The sequence below is a fragment of the Calypte anna genome, chromosome 2 (assembly GCF_003957555.1).
Source record: "Calypte anna isolate BGI_N300 chromosome 2, bCalAnn1_v1.p, whole genome shotgun sequence".
NCBI lineage: Eukaryota > Metazoa > Chordata > Aves > Apodiformes > Trochilidae > Calypte > Calypte anna.
Window position 1 is genome coordinate 35,374,004 of NC_044245.1, and position 15,934 is coordinate 35,389,937.

Genomic DNA, 15,934 nt, shown 5'->3' on the forward strand with positions numbered 1-15,934 from the left:
CACGTATGCTCCTCACCACAACGCCTCTATATGGGGTATGTAGCTGGCAGCATAAGAACATAAGATACTGAAAAGCAAAGATATAAGACCAAATAAAGTGATTCCTTCATTTTCTACACTGTTTGCCTTGCCAGTTGATCTCAAAGGAGAAAGCTTTAAAAAAAAAATTCAGGCTCTAAGCATCATTCCTGAAGCTTTGCCAAAAGCTTTCTTGTGTCACTGCATTACATATGAAGAATTTTCAAATAAAATGAGCTCTGAAGGCTGCTTCTGTACCTACCAAAGGCAACAGCTCCCACTGTAATTGCTGGGTAGTGGATCTGAATAATAGGCTGCCATTCTAACAACCATCAGTACATACTTTCCTATATAACCACAAAACAAGAAATGTGACTATTAGCTGCAGAAGGAACAATCTGCTCACTCATGCTCTCCACATGCTCACAACACTGTTTTCAGCCCTCTCCAATTTTTCAAGCACTGTATTTTATAGACGAGCAGCAAGGGTTTCTTCAGAGGCAAATACACCTTACACTTCCTACGTAAGGCAGATGAAATGTTGCTGAGTGCCACTGAAGTTCCACTATTGCTTCTGCCTTCAGAGGACAGGCAGCTGCCTGCATCTGCCCTCCTGCAGGTAGCGAGCTGGCTCCTGCTGGCACTGCAGCAGCAGGTCCTGGGGATTAACCAGCAGATGCAATTGCAGTTAAACAGTGCTATTTCTACCTAGGAAATCCCTTCATTTTCACAGGAGGACTTTAATGATAGCAAATGGGAATAAAACTGAAGTGGATTCTCAAATCTGCTGCCGATTCTGCACTTTTGAAAAAAAATTTTTAAGATGAATTTCAGAAATTCAACACTTTTATCAAGAAAAGCATTAAGAACAAAACCCATCCACTCACCTGGCATAAACCTACACACTACACCAAATAAAGCATTATGGTGCTGCAGCTTTAAATCTATACTAGCATTTACAAATTATCTACTGTATGTGGTCACTGAAAATTGTTTTTTATGATATACTGCAAAAATCCATGTAGAAGATAATGCATATGTACATTTCACAGCATTCAGTGGCTCCTATTCAATACCAAGGAAACAACAGTTGACTCTTAGCTTTTTATGTAGGTGACCAATAATGTGGGCCAAGTTGTATTCCACGCTTTCATTCCACAGAGAACATGGTAAACACTGCTATCATCTAAAGTCCTGACAGATCCAATGCAAAACTCTGTTCTGCTTTTCCTATCAGCACACATGCACAGAATTTCCCCTTTGGCTGGCTGGTACCTGCCAGTTCCAACATCCTAGGAATATCCTTCATATCCTATCAGGCCTCCTCAGCCTAGGCTATGCTAATTGCATAGGAACCCCATCCAGTCAAGGGAGAAAGACAGGGAAGTACTTGATAAGGCATCTATCCTAATGTCCTGGTTGAAGCCAGGACAGAATCCTATTTTCTTTTTAGTAATTTTGATTTCTGTTAATTCTCTTCTCAGTAACTGCAGTTTCTGAAATTAACACCATGCTTTCCAGTCAGTGCTTGCTTCTAGATATCCTAACACTCAATGCTTGCAGTTATTGCTGCAGAATGGTATGCAAAAAGGCTCTGGCTTATACTTATTCCTATAGAAACCAAGGTCACTGCTTGGTTCTGTTAAACTTCTTATGTGCTGGAAACAAAAGGGAGGAATAGGGGTCACAGCTGTGGTCCCTCTGCAGGGAGGAGTGAAGTGAGCAGATGACCCAGAATTGACCAAACTAAATATTCCATCCCATACTCAGAATAAAGTTGAGGGATCATGAGGGTCAAGGTTTCTTTCTTCATGACAGGCATGCTGGGAGGACTCCCTCCATTCTTATGCCTTTGATCTTGATTCATGTGTTACTGGATCTGTGTTCCTGAATCCCATCTGCTGTTGAGTCAAGGAGTCCAGTTCAGGACTTTCCCAGGACTGCCCTAACCCAAGTGTTTGGGGTTTTTTTGGGGGGGGCTGTACATATTTCATTACTTTCTTTTTCATCATTATTATTTCTTTAAAGCTGTGTAGTTTCCAAATCACAAGTCTCTGATTCTCTCTCCTTTCCCTTTCTAGGAATGGAAAGGGGTTAAAAGAGGGCACCTGTCACTAATTTAATTGCCAGCCCAGCATTTAACCTTGACACCCAATACAATATGAATGATATGTGATGACTTGCCCCCAGCTGTCTAGTGTTCTGATGGCTGTAGGGGTAATCAAGACATCCAGCACATAACATGCAAGCAGCTCAGGTCCAGAAGTCAGGCAAGCTTAATTTTCATAAGCAATGAGAAGGAAAAAAAAAAAATCAGCATGCAAAATCATGACCAACAAGAAGAGCTAAATAGGTTAAGGTTATTCATTATTTCCTTGCAATATAAGAGTCACGACAGGCAACAAGCTTAAAAACAAAGTGAAATATTTTCCTACACTGCTATGAAACTCGTTGCCATAGAACATTATGGAAGCAAAAGTATAAAATGATTTCAAGAAAACTAGATGGCATCCAGAGGAAAAAGACCTAAATTTCACTGAAAACAAAATATGTGGCTACAAAATGAAATATGTGCTGGAACAAAAAAAGGAAACAAAACAACAGTTGCTATTGACAGTAATCTGAAATGTCCATATGCAGCTGAACTCTGTTTAATAAAGTAGTCTTCTAATGCTTACTAGCAACACTAGGTGGCAGGGAAAACATACAGTTCACCCACATCATTGTGAACCTTGAATGCAGAGTCTCCCTTGGCAACAGCAAAGGATTAGTACAACTCAGCAATCCTGGTTCATAAAACTGGATTGGCTTTGTGCTCCTAGATAGCCTTGAGAAACATTTTTCAAGTAAAATACTGTATCTGGAGACTCATGTTATGGTGATGAATGCAGGCTAATTCCTCCCCTGATAACTTGCCCTCTAATTTAAGAGGTCGTGGGTGTTTTTTATGTTTCTTTCCAGAACAGTTCAAACAGACACAAAGCAGAGCTCAAATCCACCTCTGTAAAGACACAGCACTGTAACATTTACCTCATGCCTCTGTTTTTTCTAAGCAAAGTCTCTTTATTATTTAAAATTCATATCACTTGTGTGCTACTTATGAAAATATCACAAAAGGACAATGATGAAAGAAATTCTGCAACTTGGGCAGTAACAACATGGGTAGGCCAATGCAAACTCATCTTCAGGCCATACTGAGCCTCCTGTCAGTCTGCTCTTCCCCTTCTGCAAATGGGAAAAGCTTCATTCAGACTTGTAACATTTTGCTTAAGATCTCCCTCAAAAATGGAGAGGAGAAAGGTTTCTTTCTATTTCTGCACAAATGCAAGCTCTTGAGTTTCGAAACAATAATCTGTGTAAAGTACACCACCTCTGCACTGAACCATAATTTGCTCTTTTCCAAAGTACAGACATTTCTCAGAATGCTGTTGCCATTAAAAGTGAAGGTCTGGCATCTAGTTCCTCCTTTGTTCACATAATTTAAAGAAAAATGCAGACAATTACTAGCATCGTTAGTAACACTCTCCCTTCAGAAGAGCAAAACCAGCACAGAATAGTCATTCTTCTCATTCAGCTTTGTATCAGTTTCTTAGCTGTACAGAGAGATGCTGATGCCTTCTAGCACATCTTTTAAAAATATGCAGGAAAAAAGCAAGGTCAGCACACTGCTTTTAGAGCAGTGACACACAAAAAGGAAGGTCAAGTAATTAAGCCAGAGACTGGGAGTTAAACACAAAGGAGTCACTGAAAGTGACCTTAACACACAAACAAATCACAGAGAGGCACTGAACAGGATTTTGATTTTCACAGTGTTTGATAACTGGAAAGTTTTTTTCACGTCTCAAAAATAAGTTAATACAAAATTCAAAAAACACTGATGTGCAAGTCTTTGCTGCATAAAAGAAGGTACATTTTCATACTTTAAAATAGCTTAAAACATTTGCACATATGGAAAAGTTCTCTTTTATACAAAAGAATGGTTCTTAGCCAATAGCAGCTGTCAACCCCAAGACAGAAAATTAAGAAGACACGAGAGCCAGACAGTCTAAGTCACTGCCCTTTGTGTCAAAAAGATTATGCCACCCTTTTCTACAGCTCGTCATGCTTGTATGTGAATTCCCTCGCAGATATAAAACCATCACTGTCTTCATCTTCTTTATCAAAGATGTCTTCAACCAAAGCATCATGCTGGGTGTCATTTACCACTGCCCCATGCTTTTCAAATTCTTTCTTCAAGTATATTTTTACCTATGAGACAAAAGGTGAGAGTTAATGGTCTCAGGCTTAAGAAAGAATTGATTACTGTAGCGAGGGACACTATGTTCAGGACAGTAGCATTATATAACAGATACCTCCCTTCCTATGCCACTGCCAGAATATTGCTTGTCTGAAAAATTCTGCAGCCCCGTTCCCATAACTTTATGGAATCTGACTGAAAAAGGAGCAAGGTAAACCTGTCATGTAATATCTACATAGTAAAGTATAAATAGCTAGGCAGAAGTTACTAGTTACCAAATGCTCAGAGCCATAAGCAGCTTTTCACAGTCTAGTAATTTAACAAACCAGTAGATGTAAAGAGCTGTGCCAAATATATAAAGAAATCTGCCCACAATCTTGGTTTTTGCTGCTCTAATGGGAACTACATTAATAAAGATTTATTTCTCTCAAAATCTTGAAGGATACAGAGCCAAGGTAGCTTTTACACATGCTATTGGAACAGTTCTTTACAGTAAGTTAGTTACTAATGTTTTGAGCAACACTAGATTATTTTTACGGAGTTTAGGGTTTAACTACTGAGATGCCAAGTGTTCTAAATTGCAGAGCCTTCTACAAGTATATCAATACCAACAAACCCAACTGTTCAAGAGACACCACTTCCATAACAAGAACTTCAGGAGTGGACTGCTAACACATAGATACGTGGGTACCATTTCAGCTCTGTTTTATTTACTTCACATTCTGGTATTTCTTAGGGTCACTGCTTACATTTCTTATAAACAGACACTGGCCACATTGGCACTGTCAATACAAAAGATTAAGTCTTTTTGTTCTAGCAAACTGTATCAGCCCCACAGTGATTTATCTTAACTTACAGATGATTTTTGCACATCAGACAAGGAAAAGACTGAAAATAAGATGCAAACAGAAGAATAATGCTGACTACATGTCCTTCAGACAGTGAATGCTATGAAACAAGACTGCCCTACAGCAGAAGAATTTCTAACTCCAATTGATTAGTAAATCAGTGACTAACTCCAAAAGGCCCCACTCTGGTTTTATTTCCAGAATATTTTACTTTACCCAAGTCTCTCATAAATGCAGGGCATACACTGGTCACATGCCTATGTTGCAGCTTATCAGGTCCACTTTTAAACCCCTGATCCAGCGGTTCTGCTGTGATCCAAGGCTCAGTGTGGTGCATCACAGATGTGCTTCCTTGGCTCAGTCTTACTGAAAATCATCTATTGTTAGGATGTAATAAAGTATGTGAGCTGAGGCCATGCAAGAAGGGCAAAGCACAGACAGGAGCTTAATTGTTGAGCCACAAATGGTAGTACAAGAACATTCAGCAAGAACACCACCAACACAGGCATAAAACTCCATAAACAAAAAAAGCAGAGAATGGGAAGGCAACAACATCGAAAGTCATCTCCAGGGAAGAACATAGACTCATCCTTCCCTGACCACCTGGCCAGCAATAACTTTTTGGGTGTCTTACACTCATTGTGAATGGTAACAGTTCAGTGGTTATACAAACAACCCATTAGTCCTAGTTACTTCTACTATGCATGACCCAGTAATTGCCTCAAGCACTCTTCAATAGTGTCTATCCTGCCTGCAGTAGTTGCTAAATTCTAACTTGTCTTTAGATACTTCCCCTAACAGGATCCAGTTAAGCTTTCCACTCTTTCATCCTGTTAGATTTGCTCATGGGGAAGGCAGCCCACTCACCTCTTGCTTGGACAGTTTCCAGTCATCATTAAGATCCATCTCCTGGAATGACTCATGAGACCTTGGTCCATTCCTAATTTCTAGAAGATCAATGTTGAAAATCAGCGTGCTCTCAGGTGGAATTTTTCCTGCACAAAATGGTAAACATGGAGAAAAGTTAAAAACAAACACGTATTCAAGCCACATGCATCAGAGCAATCTGGTAATTCTATTTTCATTTTGAGCTAACAAAGGTAAGTATGTGTGACAGTAATAAGTGTAACTATTTCAGAGTGTAGCCTGGACCCTCAGCAGCTTTACAGCACATATTCAACTTTACACCAAGCTAGTTTTGTTAGAGGCTAGTATGGGTATGTATGGGATGTAAGCTCAGATCCAGCAATCCTCATCACAGGGTTAGAGACAACTTTGCTGAATTCTTTTTTCCTGACCAGAGACAGATAAAGTGGAAAACTCAGCGAGGAAGACTGTACAGCCAGACAGGTGGCCACTACAAGCCAAGATCAACCTACAGGGTGGCAAGCAGTTTGAGTTCAGTTTTCCTGAACTCTGACCTTCTCTAAATTCCTCTCCACTGGCAAATGACAACTTGTACCTGCTATTTATTCTGTCACTTCCAGAAAAAAGACATAAGGCCAGCAGTGATGTCAGCATCCAATCTGTGGCCACCTCTGGGTTGCCACATAAAGCACCGAGCTATTTCCTAACACAGAAAGCAGAAACAAAATATATAAACCTGCACAAAAGACATATTGCCATAACTCCATTTTTGATGCAGGTAATTAAACTGGTGATTTCCTAATAGTGCCACAGACCACCTCCATCCCCCAGGGTGCCCTTCCCCTCCTGCCACAATTTCAGTATATCAGGCACTGGCTTTTACAATAGTGTGAACTGTCTTCATGCTGGTGGCTAAAGCTACTGGCAAAGACATTTTAGCACACCGCTTTGCTCCTTAAATACAAAAAGGTTGATCAGAAACACACATGTTTTGATATTGAATGGCAGCACCCCAAAATTATAATCCTGTGCCTTAAGAAGATAGGGAAAAACTAATACATACCTACTCTTTTGAAGCGTATGGTGTTCAGTACACCCTGAGCTGAAGTAACAAAACGGGCTTGGAGATTTCTGGGATGAATAAATGTGCAGAAAATTCTGGAAATACAGGGGGGCTCAGCGGCCTACTTAGAGTTTGGAACACACATAATTTTTCTGAGTGTTACAGAAAAAGGCATCTGACTCATCATTCAAGTCAGACAGCAGGCAAGGCATGAGGTGGGAGGCTAATAAAGTTATGCAGATTCAAAGGAAAGCATGAAGAAGATGGAGTAATTCTGTCTTCAAGGGCATCATTTGGAAACAGAAACATAATTGTGTTCGAATACTTCAAAGTTTTCCTAAAGCATCTAATTTCTTACAGCAACTAACAGTGTTTACTTATTTAATGTTGCACTTAACACAAAAGTGAGGCTTGCAAGTCTCTGAAGAAAAACCGTACTGTTTTACATATTAATCAGAGAAATTAGGCATCTTATGATTATGTGAGCATTGCAGCATTTAATACCTTTCTGTGGAAAAAATTTACAGCTGCCCCTGCATGCAATTGACTGAGCAACGCAAGTTTCCTGCTCTTTACTAGAAACACAGTTACTTCTAATACTGTCTCTTGAATGCCAAACCAAGGCTTCAACTAAAAGATGTTTTAAAAGGATACTTTCCAAAAGGAAAGGTATGGATTACTACTTAGCCCACGATCAGTCCTACTTGCCAGAAGATACAGACAGGAAGACACTCCTCATCCCTCAAACAGCCTCAGATTAATGGGAGAAGGCAGCAGCAGGAAGCAGTAGGTGTTCAAAGACATTCAGCCATTCTGCTTTGAAACCCTGAATGAGCTAATTAGTGGTGACTGTTGTCATGAATAAATATTCTAATAATTGCTCAAAAAAGTTAACTAGAACTCCATAAAGCAGAAAGAGTAACCTTCTTATATCTTTCAAACTGTCAGTTATTTAACTGCAAGTTAAAGATCTGGCCCTTCCATTAAAATAGGATTTTTTAAAATGTTTGAAAGGAAAACACTCAAAAACCACCAGTATTAGAAAGGTTGGGGAAACAGTACAAACAATGCTTTTATCTCTCTGTACATCATCCAATATATTTTTTTGTCGATGTCAGCATAATTAGCTGCATCCCTGCACATCTTCCTTTGGATAACAGAACCACCACCCAAACTGAAAACAGCCAAAAGAGGGAAAGAATTAAGTGCCCCTATATGGAGAAATAAACAGTGAGTTTCACGGTATGTAGCAGCTCATAACTGCTTGGGGCAGCAGTACAGGGAGTTTCTTTGACCTCTAGAAGAGCCCTGCAAACAAGAAGGCTCGCACATGCACATTCATGAAGTATTACCACAAACACGGATGCAACAGCCAAAAAGCCAATGTTACCTAAGCAACCACTTCCAACTTGACTGTAAAAATAAATAAAAAAGAAATAAATTAAAAAAATAAAAAGGCAGAGCAGTGTTGTGAACTGAAAAGACACTCAGAGCATACAGCACAACAGCTACCATCAATTCCTATTTTTTCCTGGATTCACCACATATTTCTGCAGAAGACAAATTTGAGAGAAAGAGAAAACTGACACCATTGACTTTTCATATTTAATCGGATCAGCCTGGAAATCTTGAAAGCTTGCTGACCTCTGAGACCAAGGACAGCAAAATAAACAGAATAAAAATAATTAAAGTAAGGGAAGGACTTCAGGTGTTTTACCTTTCCCTTCTTTTCCATAAGCAAGGGCTGGTGGAATAGTTAGCTTCCGCTTCTCTCCCACACACATGTCCTTCAAACCTTTGTCCCAGCCTTTGATAGCTTCCCTTATGCCAAGTGTAAACCACATAGGTTGACCATTGTTATGCTTGTGACTGGAAAAGAATGGAATAAAACACAGCAAGTTCCATAAAAGGCAGGTGGAGCAGATGGAAGATGCTCACAGTATTTAGTTAAAAAACCCAAACATGCTGCTATTTGGCACTTTGACATTTCTGAAATGAAAGACCTAGACCTTCAAAGTCCCTAAAACTTATGCCTTGCACTGTAAGGCTCCTTAAGAAGACTGAAGAAATAAACCAATATCTACATCATGTGTTTAGGACAATTCTGAGCAACCTGGAACCTGACCCTCACTTTCCTGATCACTTGTGTCCACTTTGATCAGACCACAAAGGCATTTCTACTCAAAAATCTAGCATCAAGGCCATGCATACTCTTTGGTAAATTGCAAATCAAAAACTGTCTCAGTCATGATTGCAATATACCCTACAACATGCTTCAAAGAATCTGCCTCTTCCCAAAACGCCATTAGGAAAAAAACTCAACTACACAACAGATAAGTCTAGAAAAACAGAAACAAAAAGCATGCAAAACATTCAAGTTTAAAATAGACAAGTCCCTTTTCCAGTTTAACCAGGTGCTACATCAGGACCACCTTCCTCTACTGACACACACACAGAATTTTAAAAGCCCGATTCCCAGTCATGCAGGAAAGGTGCTTACCAAGAAAAGAGCACTTACAGAAGTTAGTCAGCAGCAAAAACTTAAAGAATGTCACTAGAGCTCCTTTTAGAGAGGCAGGTTAACTACAAGAGAAAATTAGTGAGATTTTAGTTTATACCGTTTGCAGGAGCATAAACATGCAAAATAGTTTGTTTGGGTTTTTCTCTTTTGTTTTGTTTTTTTAATATGTTCAACAAAAGCAGACTTAAGACATAGACTACAGATACTGGAGCAATTTGCTCTCTCCCAGTATTAACACTTCGTTGCTGTTTTAAGGGAAAGACAACATTAGCAAGTCATCACAGGCTCTTTAGCTGACTACTTCGAATTTTTGGCTCTTCCTCCTTGCATTACAGTGGCTTTGGTATGTTGATGTGTCCAGCTGGGGGCAGATGAATATGCAGCTTCAGTCATGACAAGGTGTTACTGTGTTGCCACTACTGGAAGGTTATATGCAAGTTATAAAAAAAAAATAAATAAATGCGTAGTTCTCCCCTAGACTTTTGCTTTAGAAACCAGACTGAAATTCGGGCACAGCAGGATACTTATTTAACCCACTGAGATGATATACCAAAACGAAAAGGATGCCTGACGGTCCCATCTTTAAACGAATGCTACACGTCTCTGCTTTCTGCAGACTAAACAAAAAATAAAAAAGGTGAAATAAGATTTACTTTATAGCCTCGAAATGGAAAGCAGATAAACTTATCTGATGGTGTTCATCTTAAACAGAACTGTGGGTCAGTGCTTATTAAACTGTCGGAGTAAAAAGGCAAACCAAATTTTCTGAAAACAGCAGCAGAAAGGGTCCCACAGACAAGTCTGTGCGGCCTTTTTTGAGCTATTTTAATGCAATAATGAAACCTAGGACATGCTACGAGCATGCCTCGATTGCTTTTGCCTCCCTGCACACAGCTGAACACAAGTTTTGAGGGTTTGGTCTGATAACTATGAAAATGAAATGAGAAGCCACTTGCGCCCAACAAAACAGTCCTCACTGCGCTGTTTTGCAGAGGGCTGTGGGCCACTTCTAGGGTTCCAGATTTAGGAATGCATTGCCAGATGAGATCATCGATATTAAAATATACAGAAAGATCTTTTTTTTTTTTTTTTTTTTTTTTTTTTCCTTTTTTTTTTTCCCCCCGCTGTGCAAGCTCACCCCCTCAGCCCACTCGAAGGCCCGGGGCGAGCTACTTACGTGGAGTGGAACATGGAGCCATCCCTCTCCAAGTACCCCTCGTAGTGAACGAGCATCATGTCCCCCCACTTCGTCTTCCTGTGGCAGAGGAACGGCTTCTGCAGCACCTCCACCTTCACGTCAGCCGCGGGGATCAGCGCCGCGGCCGCGCACCCCAGCGCCGCTCCCAGCAGGGCTGCCCGCAACGCCGCCACCATCGCCGCCCCGCAGCACAGGCCCCGCGGCCTCCTCCTCATCGCCACCGGGCCGCCATCCCGCACCCACTCCCCTACCAGGTCCCCGCAGCAGCTGCCGGTGGGCAGCCCCTGCGTCCCGTCCCGTCCCGTCCCGTCCCTCCCGCCCAGCAGACGTGGCAGGAGCCCGCACAGCTGCCAGCCCTTCCCCTTGCCAGCCCTTCCCCTCCTCCCGACGGGGCAGCGGCCGGGACCGCGCCCTCTGATTGGCTTGCTTCAGAGCGAGCTCGGAAAAAACAGCTGTCCATTGGGCAACCTACCTGTCCGTCTCTCGGCGTGTCCAATCGAAAGCAGAGCGCTGTGGGAGGGGAGATGAGTGACGGCAGTGGGCGGGCCTCGGCGCTCCAGGAAGCGAACGTTAGCGCCCTCGTACAACAGAGCCGGCTCCTGGCGGCCGCCGATTGGGCGGTGCCGTCACGGAAGGCGCGTTCCGATTGGCTGCGGAAGGCCACCTGCTCCGGGCGCTCTGAGCTCGCCCCCTCCTTTCCTCCTCACGGTCACGTGGGTCGCGATTCCGAGAACCGTCTGCGCTACCGTAGGCGCTGCGGGGCCGTTCTTCGGGCGAGCGGCAGCGGCGCGTCCTGCGCTAGGAGCGTGGCGGCGGGGGGCAGGCTCGGCTGCGGGGGCTGGGCCGGGCGGGCCGGGCCGGGCCGGGCGGGCGGTGCCCCGCTATGGCCCTGGGTGCCGGCGGCGCTGCGGGGCGCGGCGGACTCTGGCGGCGGCGGTGGGCGGTGTGATTCCGCCCGGGAGGGGAGGGGGCGGCTGCAGCTGCACTGCATGGGGGCGGGTGCCGCCATGGAAGGGGTGCTGTACAAGTGGACCAACTACTTGAGCGGTGAGTTGTGCCGGACCTCAGCCTCTGTGCGGGGCCGGCTCCCTGGGCGGGACGGGTGCCTCGGTCTTCTTCGATATAAACTTAAACACGCGTATATGTCCCTATGTGCCCGTTCTGGATCAGCGCTGCCCCCTGACCCCGCTGTGCACCCTGGGTTTCCAGAGGCGCTGCTGGATTGTCACCATCCCGCGCTGGCGGAGATGTTTTAAGTCACTCGTGGGTGGCAGCGCTCGTCTGGGGCATTCCTTCCCTTGCCTGGGCTTTGTGGGTTGGGATTTGGGGTTATTTTCGATGCATTAGGTCACGGTGCCAGTGAACTTCCCCATTCTGTACTCCCCCGTGCGACTTTTACTCCTTTTTTTTCCCAAAGTTGCTTCGGGCAGTCGGGGAAATCCCAGACCTGGGAGGAAAAGATACCTGCATTAAATCACACTTGGGGGATCTGGATGAAAATGCGTGTGAAAAAAAATAAAAAAAGAAAGGAATTAAAAAAAAAAGAAGGGGGGTGGGGGGGGTTGGGGGTAAGGGGGTGGGAAGGGACTATCCTGGTAGCGTTAGGCACAAATTTTAATTTTGTGGGTGTTTTCTTGTGGTGGGAGGCTTGACTTTTGTAGCAGACTGGAAGCAGCCGCGTGTGGCCCAGGGTTTGCTCAGCTGAGGCTGAAGGTGGTGGGGTTGGAAAGGTGGTGGAGGTGGGGAGAGTCTCGTGTGACACATGTCCCTGTGGCATGTCCACCAATGGATGCCTTGGGGTCGGGGACAACTTGTAATTGGGGGTTCATGGATGGGGTCTTGGCCAGTGCAGAACTCTCTGTGGTTTGTTGAAACATTTTGGAAACTTGATGGTAGAGAGAAATAACCATGACAGCCTTGACATTGCCAGGTGCAAGTTTTGCTCAGTAGAGTACATACAAGGGTTGCTGTCTTGCTTGAATTTTTTTAAAGAGAGGTTGGAACAGCTGCAGCTCTCGGGTTGTTTGGGAAAGTGTAGAAAATCAAAATTGAACAAAGAAAAAGCTGAAGCACAAGCCAGCGATGAATTCATGTGGCAGGGGGAGGGGGGAGAGTGGCTGCATGAGTCTGGATTTATTGGTGTGCTGGAAGATTGCTGCTGCTTTTCCCCTTTAGGCAGTAGGTGTTCTGAGAGGTGTTGACAGATCTGACAAATTAATTTGCCAGATCTTAGTGAATAGATATGGGTAAATGTTTTTTTTAATTATTTGTGAATGCTTTTGAGCTATGGTGTGGCAGGAGGAGCAGCCATGCTTGGCTGTACCATTTGGATTGCAGAATTAGTTGCTAGTTCGAGATGCCCCTGCTCACTGCAGAGGGTTTGGACTAGATGACCTTTAGAGGTCACTTCCAGCCCAAACTGATTCTGTGGACTCAGGCAGTGTTACTAATCCTTTCCCCCATAAGAAAAACATCTAGGGTTCCTTTGATTCAAAGTTTTTTGTGGTTTTCTTTGCATTGCTTAGATGCTGGGGTGTATTTAGAACCCTTGTGCTTGCTTTTGTGCCCTGGGGACCCCATGTCTGTGGGAACCAGTGGGTGTGTAGATGACTGACTGGCATTTGATTTTGAAGCAGTTGTGCCTGAGTGTGCTTGTGGGAGAATCAGCTGGACTTGTCTTCTGTTTTGATGGTAAGACAGATTCTAAGAACCAGAAATATCCCAATTCCATCAAAATCTAATATTTTGCTAGCCACATTGATATGCACTTTTATCCAAATGACCCTTCATGAAGAAGGGTGATCCTTTACAAACTTCAGTCTAAGTTAATGCAAAAAAGAACCTCTCGTCCTTGGGTGCACGAAATTTGCTGCATCTGAAAACTAGATGAGTTTTTTACAGAGAAAAAAATCTGTGATGGAGGATTGGAGCATCTTTCTGATTTCGCTGCTGAAACTTGACTCTGCTAGTAAGTGTGGTGGTCAAGGTCACTCTGTGCCTTTTCTTAGGTTGTAGAAGGCCTGTCATGTGTTTGAGAACAGTAAATCTGCTGTTCTGCAAGTTAGCAATACTTACATGCTCTTTCTTCTGGTGTAAAATGAAGACTTCCTGCCCTAAAGCAATTAAATTATAGATCTATTCAATGATTGGGGGGAAAAAATCATGCTGGAATGTGGTGTTAATTCCAGCAGTAGCGAAGAGCTGGGGAGTGAGAGACAGGAAAGCCTTCTTTCAGGGATTAAGGGAAGCAAGAAGGTTCAACAGGTCATTCAGAACAGCATTTCTGCCAGTGTCCTGCCCTCAACATGCTTTCCTTTTTGCTTGGGGTTAACTAATCTGGTTCTGCTTGGTGTAAATGATGCATGCAAGAAGTAGGGAAAATATGTGTCATCTCTGTATGCTGGTGTATGCTTGTGTTAGTAACACAGTGCTGATGTAAACAGCAGGTATTTTATGCCCTTTCCTTCTCATAATCAGGAACATACCTTTGTTTTGCCCAGTCAGAGAGGAGGTAAGACATTCACCAAAGAACAAGCTTAAAACTGCAGAAAAGGGGAACTGCTTTCCCTTCTTGCTGGCGGAGTGGAGCTGATGGGAGTTTGTTGGTAACTTATTCTGTTCTGGGAATTTTTGTTATTATAATATCTTCTGTCATCAGAAGTCAAGTCTAGATCAATGAATTTCCCTCCAGCTCTTAGGCAGGGAGCTGACAGCAAGACCATTTCAGAAGCAGGAAAGAAACAAGGTTGTCTGTCAACGGGGCAATAAAAAGGACAGCACAACTGCCAACAGCTGAAAGATAGATTAGCTTGCCTTACTGCTCAAACAAGTTATCTTGTTTTATAATAAGAGTTTGCTTCATGTAGATTAGGATTAATTGAATTAGTGTTACTTGGTTTCTGCTTGGAGATAGAGTTTTTCCTCTGGTGTTGATCCTGCACTCATGTAGTTTCTATGTGCTGGGGTGTCTCTGAAATCTCTGAATTTAGAGGACTGAGATTTTAGAGTTTTTCTCTCCTCTAATGCAATGGCTACCAGATGGTGATTTCACAGTGTGGTATTTTTGTTTAAGTTCAAGTGAAATGTGCCAACTTCAGATCAGATACGCATGCACACAGCTCTAGTCTATGAAAATTCACTTGGGATCTTGTGTTTGCAGTAGGGGTGTCCTGAGATAGCTCTTATTTATCCTCTGCTAAATTGATTAAAAGCTTAAAGGAGCAGGAAACTTTGAACTCTGCAGGCAGAATTATTTCTGACATATAAGGTGGGAGAGCACTTTTTCACTTGAGCAAATGTACGATGCATCTACAAACTTCAAATTATTAATCCTCAAAATCCAGATCTGGATTACTTAAGTCATGCAGTGTATAAGGCGGTCTCAGCTGAGCCTATGCTCAAAGTGTGTAAATAGATCTTTCTAAATTCCTGGTTTTCTTCCTTTGCCAACACTCTGGAGTTAGGATTGTTTGGTAAAGGCTGTGAAGGCTAGGGATGGGCTTCTAGCATGGATAAAGGGAGAACAACTCTTATTTCAGTACTGCTTATTGTAGTAAGGAGTTGGTAGCATTAAAAGCATCACCTTTGCCTTCCCTATAGCTCCATGGTCTGTTGTGCTGCTCCTGCCTGTGGCCCTAGCTGAATATAAAGCATTCTGGTGTTGACAGCAGCAAAGCTGGATCTTGGCTGCAGTGTTGTAGCAGGAATGATCTTAAACCCGGGGGTGCTGCTTGTAGGGTAGAGAAAGGAGAGAGTGAAGGTGAACTGCAGGCAAAGGCTGCTCTTGGCTGGATGGAAGCTTTCCCACAGGACTCTCTGGCTGAACTGAAGCAGCAATTCACACTCTTTGTTAAGCACATGTTCTGATTAATAAAAGAAATTGCATTAGTCTTTGGAGACTGCCTTTGTAAAGGTTTATAGAATGAGTTAGTGATTGCTTACCCACAGGGAAAGAGAGCGTGGAGTTGGGGAATACCTTCATTCAGTGCTGTGTGTGGGTGCTTGGTGCTTTCAAACTGATTTTTTTGTTTTGCTTATACTGGACTGCAGTTCAGATCTCTTCATCATAGGCATCCTTTACCTGGGATAACTGGCCTCAGGCTGGACAATTGTTAACTCTGGAAGAGATGGCATGGATCAGCTCTTGGCTTGGGGATCAAAGGCAGCTTCATAATTAGAAAAT

The 15,934-nt window shown here is 43.1% G+C and overlaps 2 protein-coding genes across 2 annotated transcripts in view; one reads left to right on the plus strand and one right to left on the minus strand.

Moving 5' to 3' along the window:
• Positions 1–2,653: 2,653 nt before the first annotated feature.
• Positions 2,654–11,007, minus strand: FKBP14 (FKBP prolyl isomerase 14). Its single transcript, XM_008494311.2, has 4 exons — positions 10,732–11,007; positions 8,751–8,902; positions 5,971–6,098; positions 2,654–4,266 (listed from the first exon to the last, which is right to left on the minus strand). Exons 1-4 carry the CDS (start codon positions 10,965–10,967, stop codon positions 4,108–4,110), a joined length of 675 nt encoding a protein of 224 aa, XP_008492533.2. The 5' UTR covers positions 10,968–11,007; the 3' UTR covers positions 2,654–4,107.
• Positions 11,008–11,607: 600 nt separating this feature from the next.
• The window catches only part of PLEKHA8 (pleckstrin homology domain containing A8), a 30,138-nt gene continuing 25,811 nt past the window's right edge, over positions 11,608–15,934 (plus strand). Inside the window, exon 1 of the mRNA XM_030445465.1 lies at positions 11,608–11,799. Coding sequence (XP_030301325.1) covers positions 11,742–11,799 — 58 coding nt within the window. The 5' untranslated portion in view covers positions 11,608–11,741. The remainder of the gene's footprint in view (positions 11,800–15,934) is intronic.

Excerpts from the sequence above, each read along its gene's own strand:
- FKBP14 (XM_008494311.2), bottom strand. The coding sequence starts at position 10,967 with ATGAGGAGGAGGCCGCGGGGCCTGTGCTGCGGGGCGGCGATGGTGGCG. Across the intron at positions 8,903-10,731 it reads GGCTCCATGTTCCACTCCAC|TCACAAGCATAACAATGGTC; the intron begins GTAAGTAGCTCG and ends ATTCTTTTCCAG. Across the intron at positions 6,099-8,750 it reads TTATGGAAAAGAAGGGAAAG|GAAAAATTCCACCTGAGAGC; the intron begins GTAAAACACCTG and ends CATTTTGTGCAG.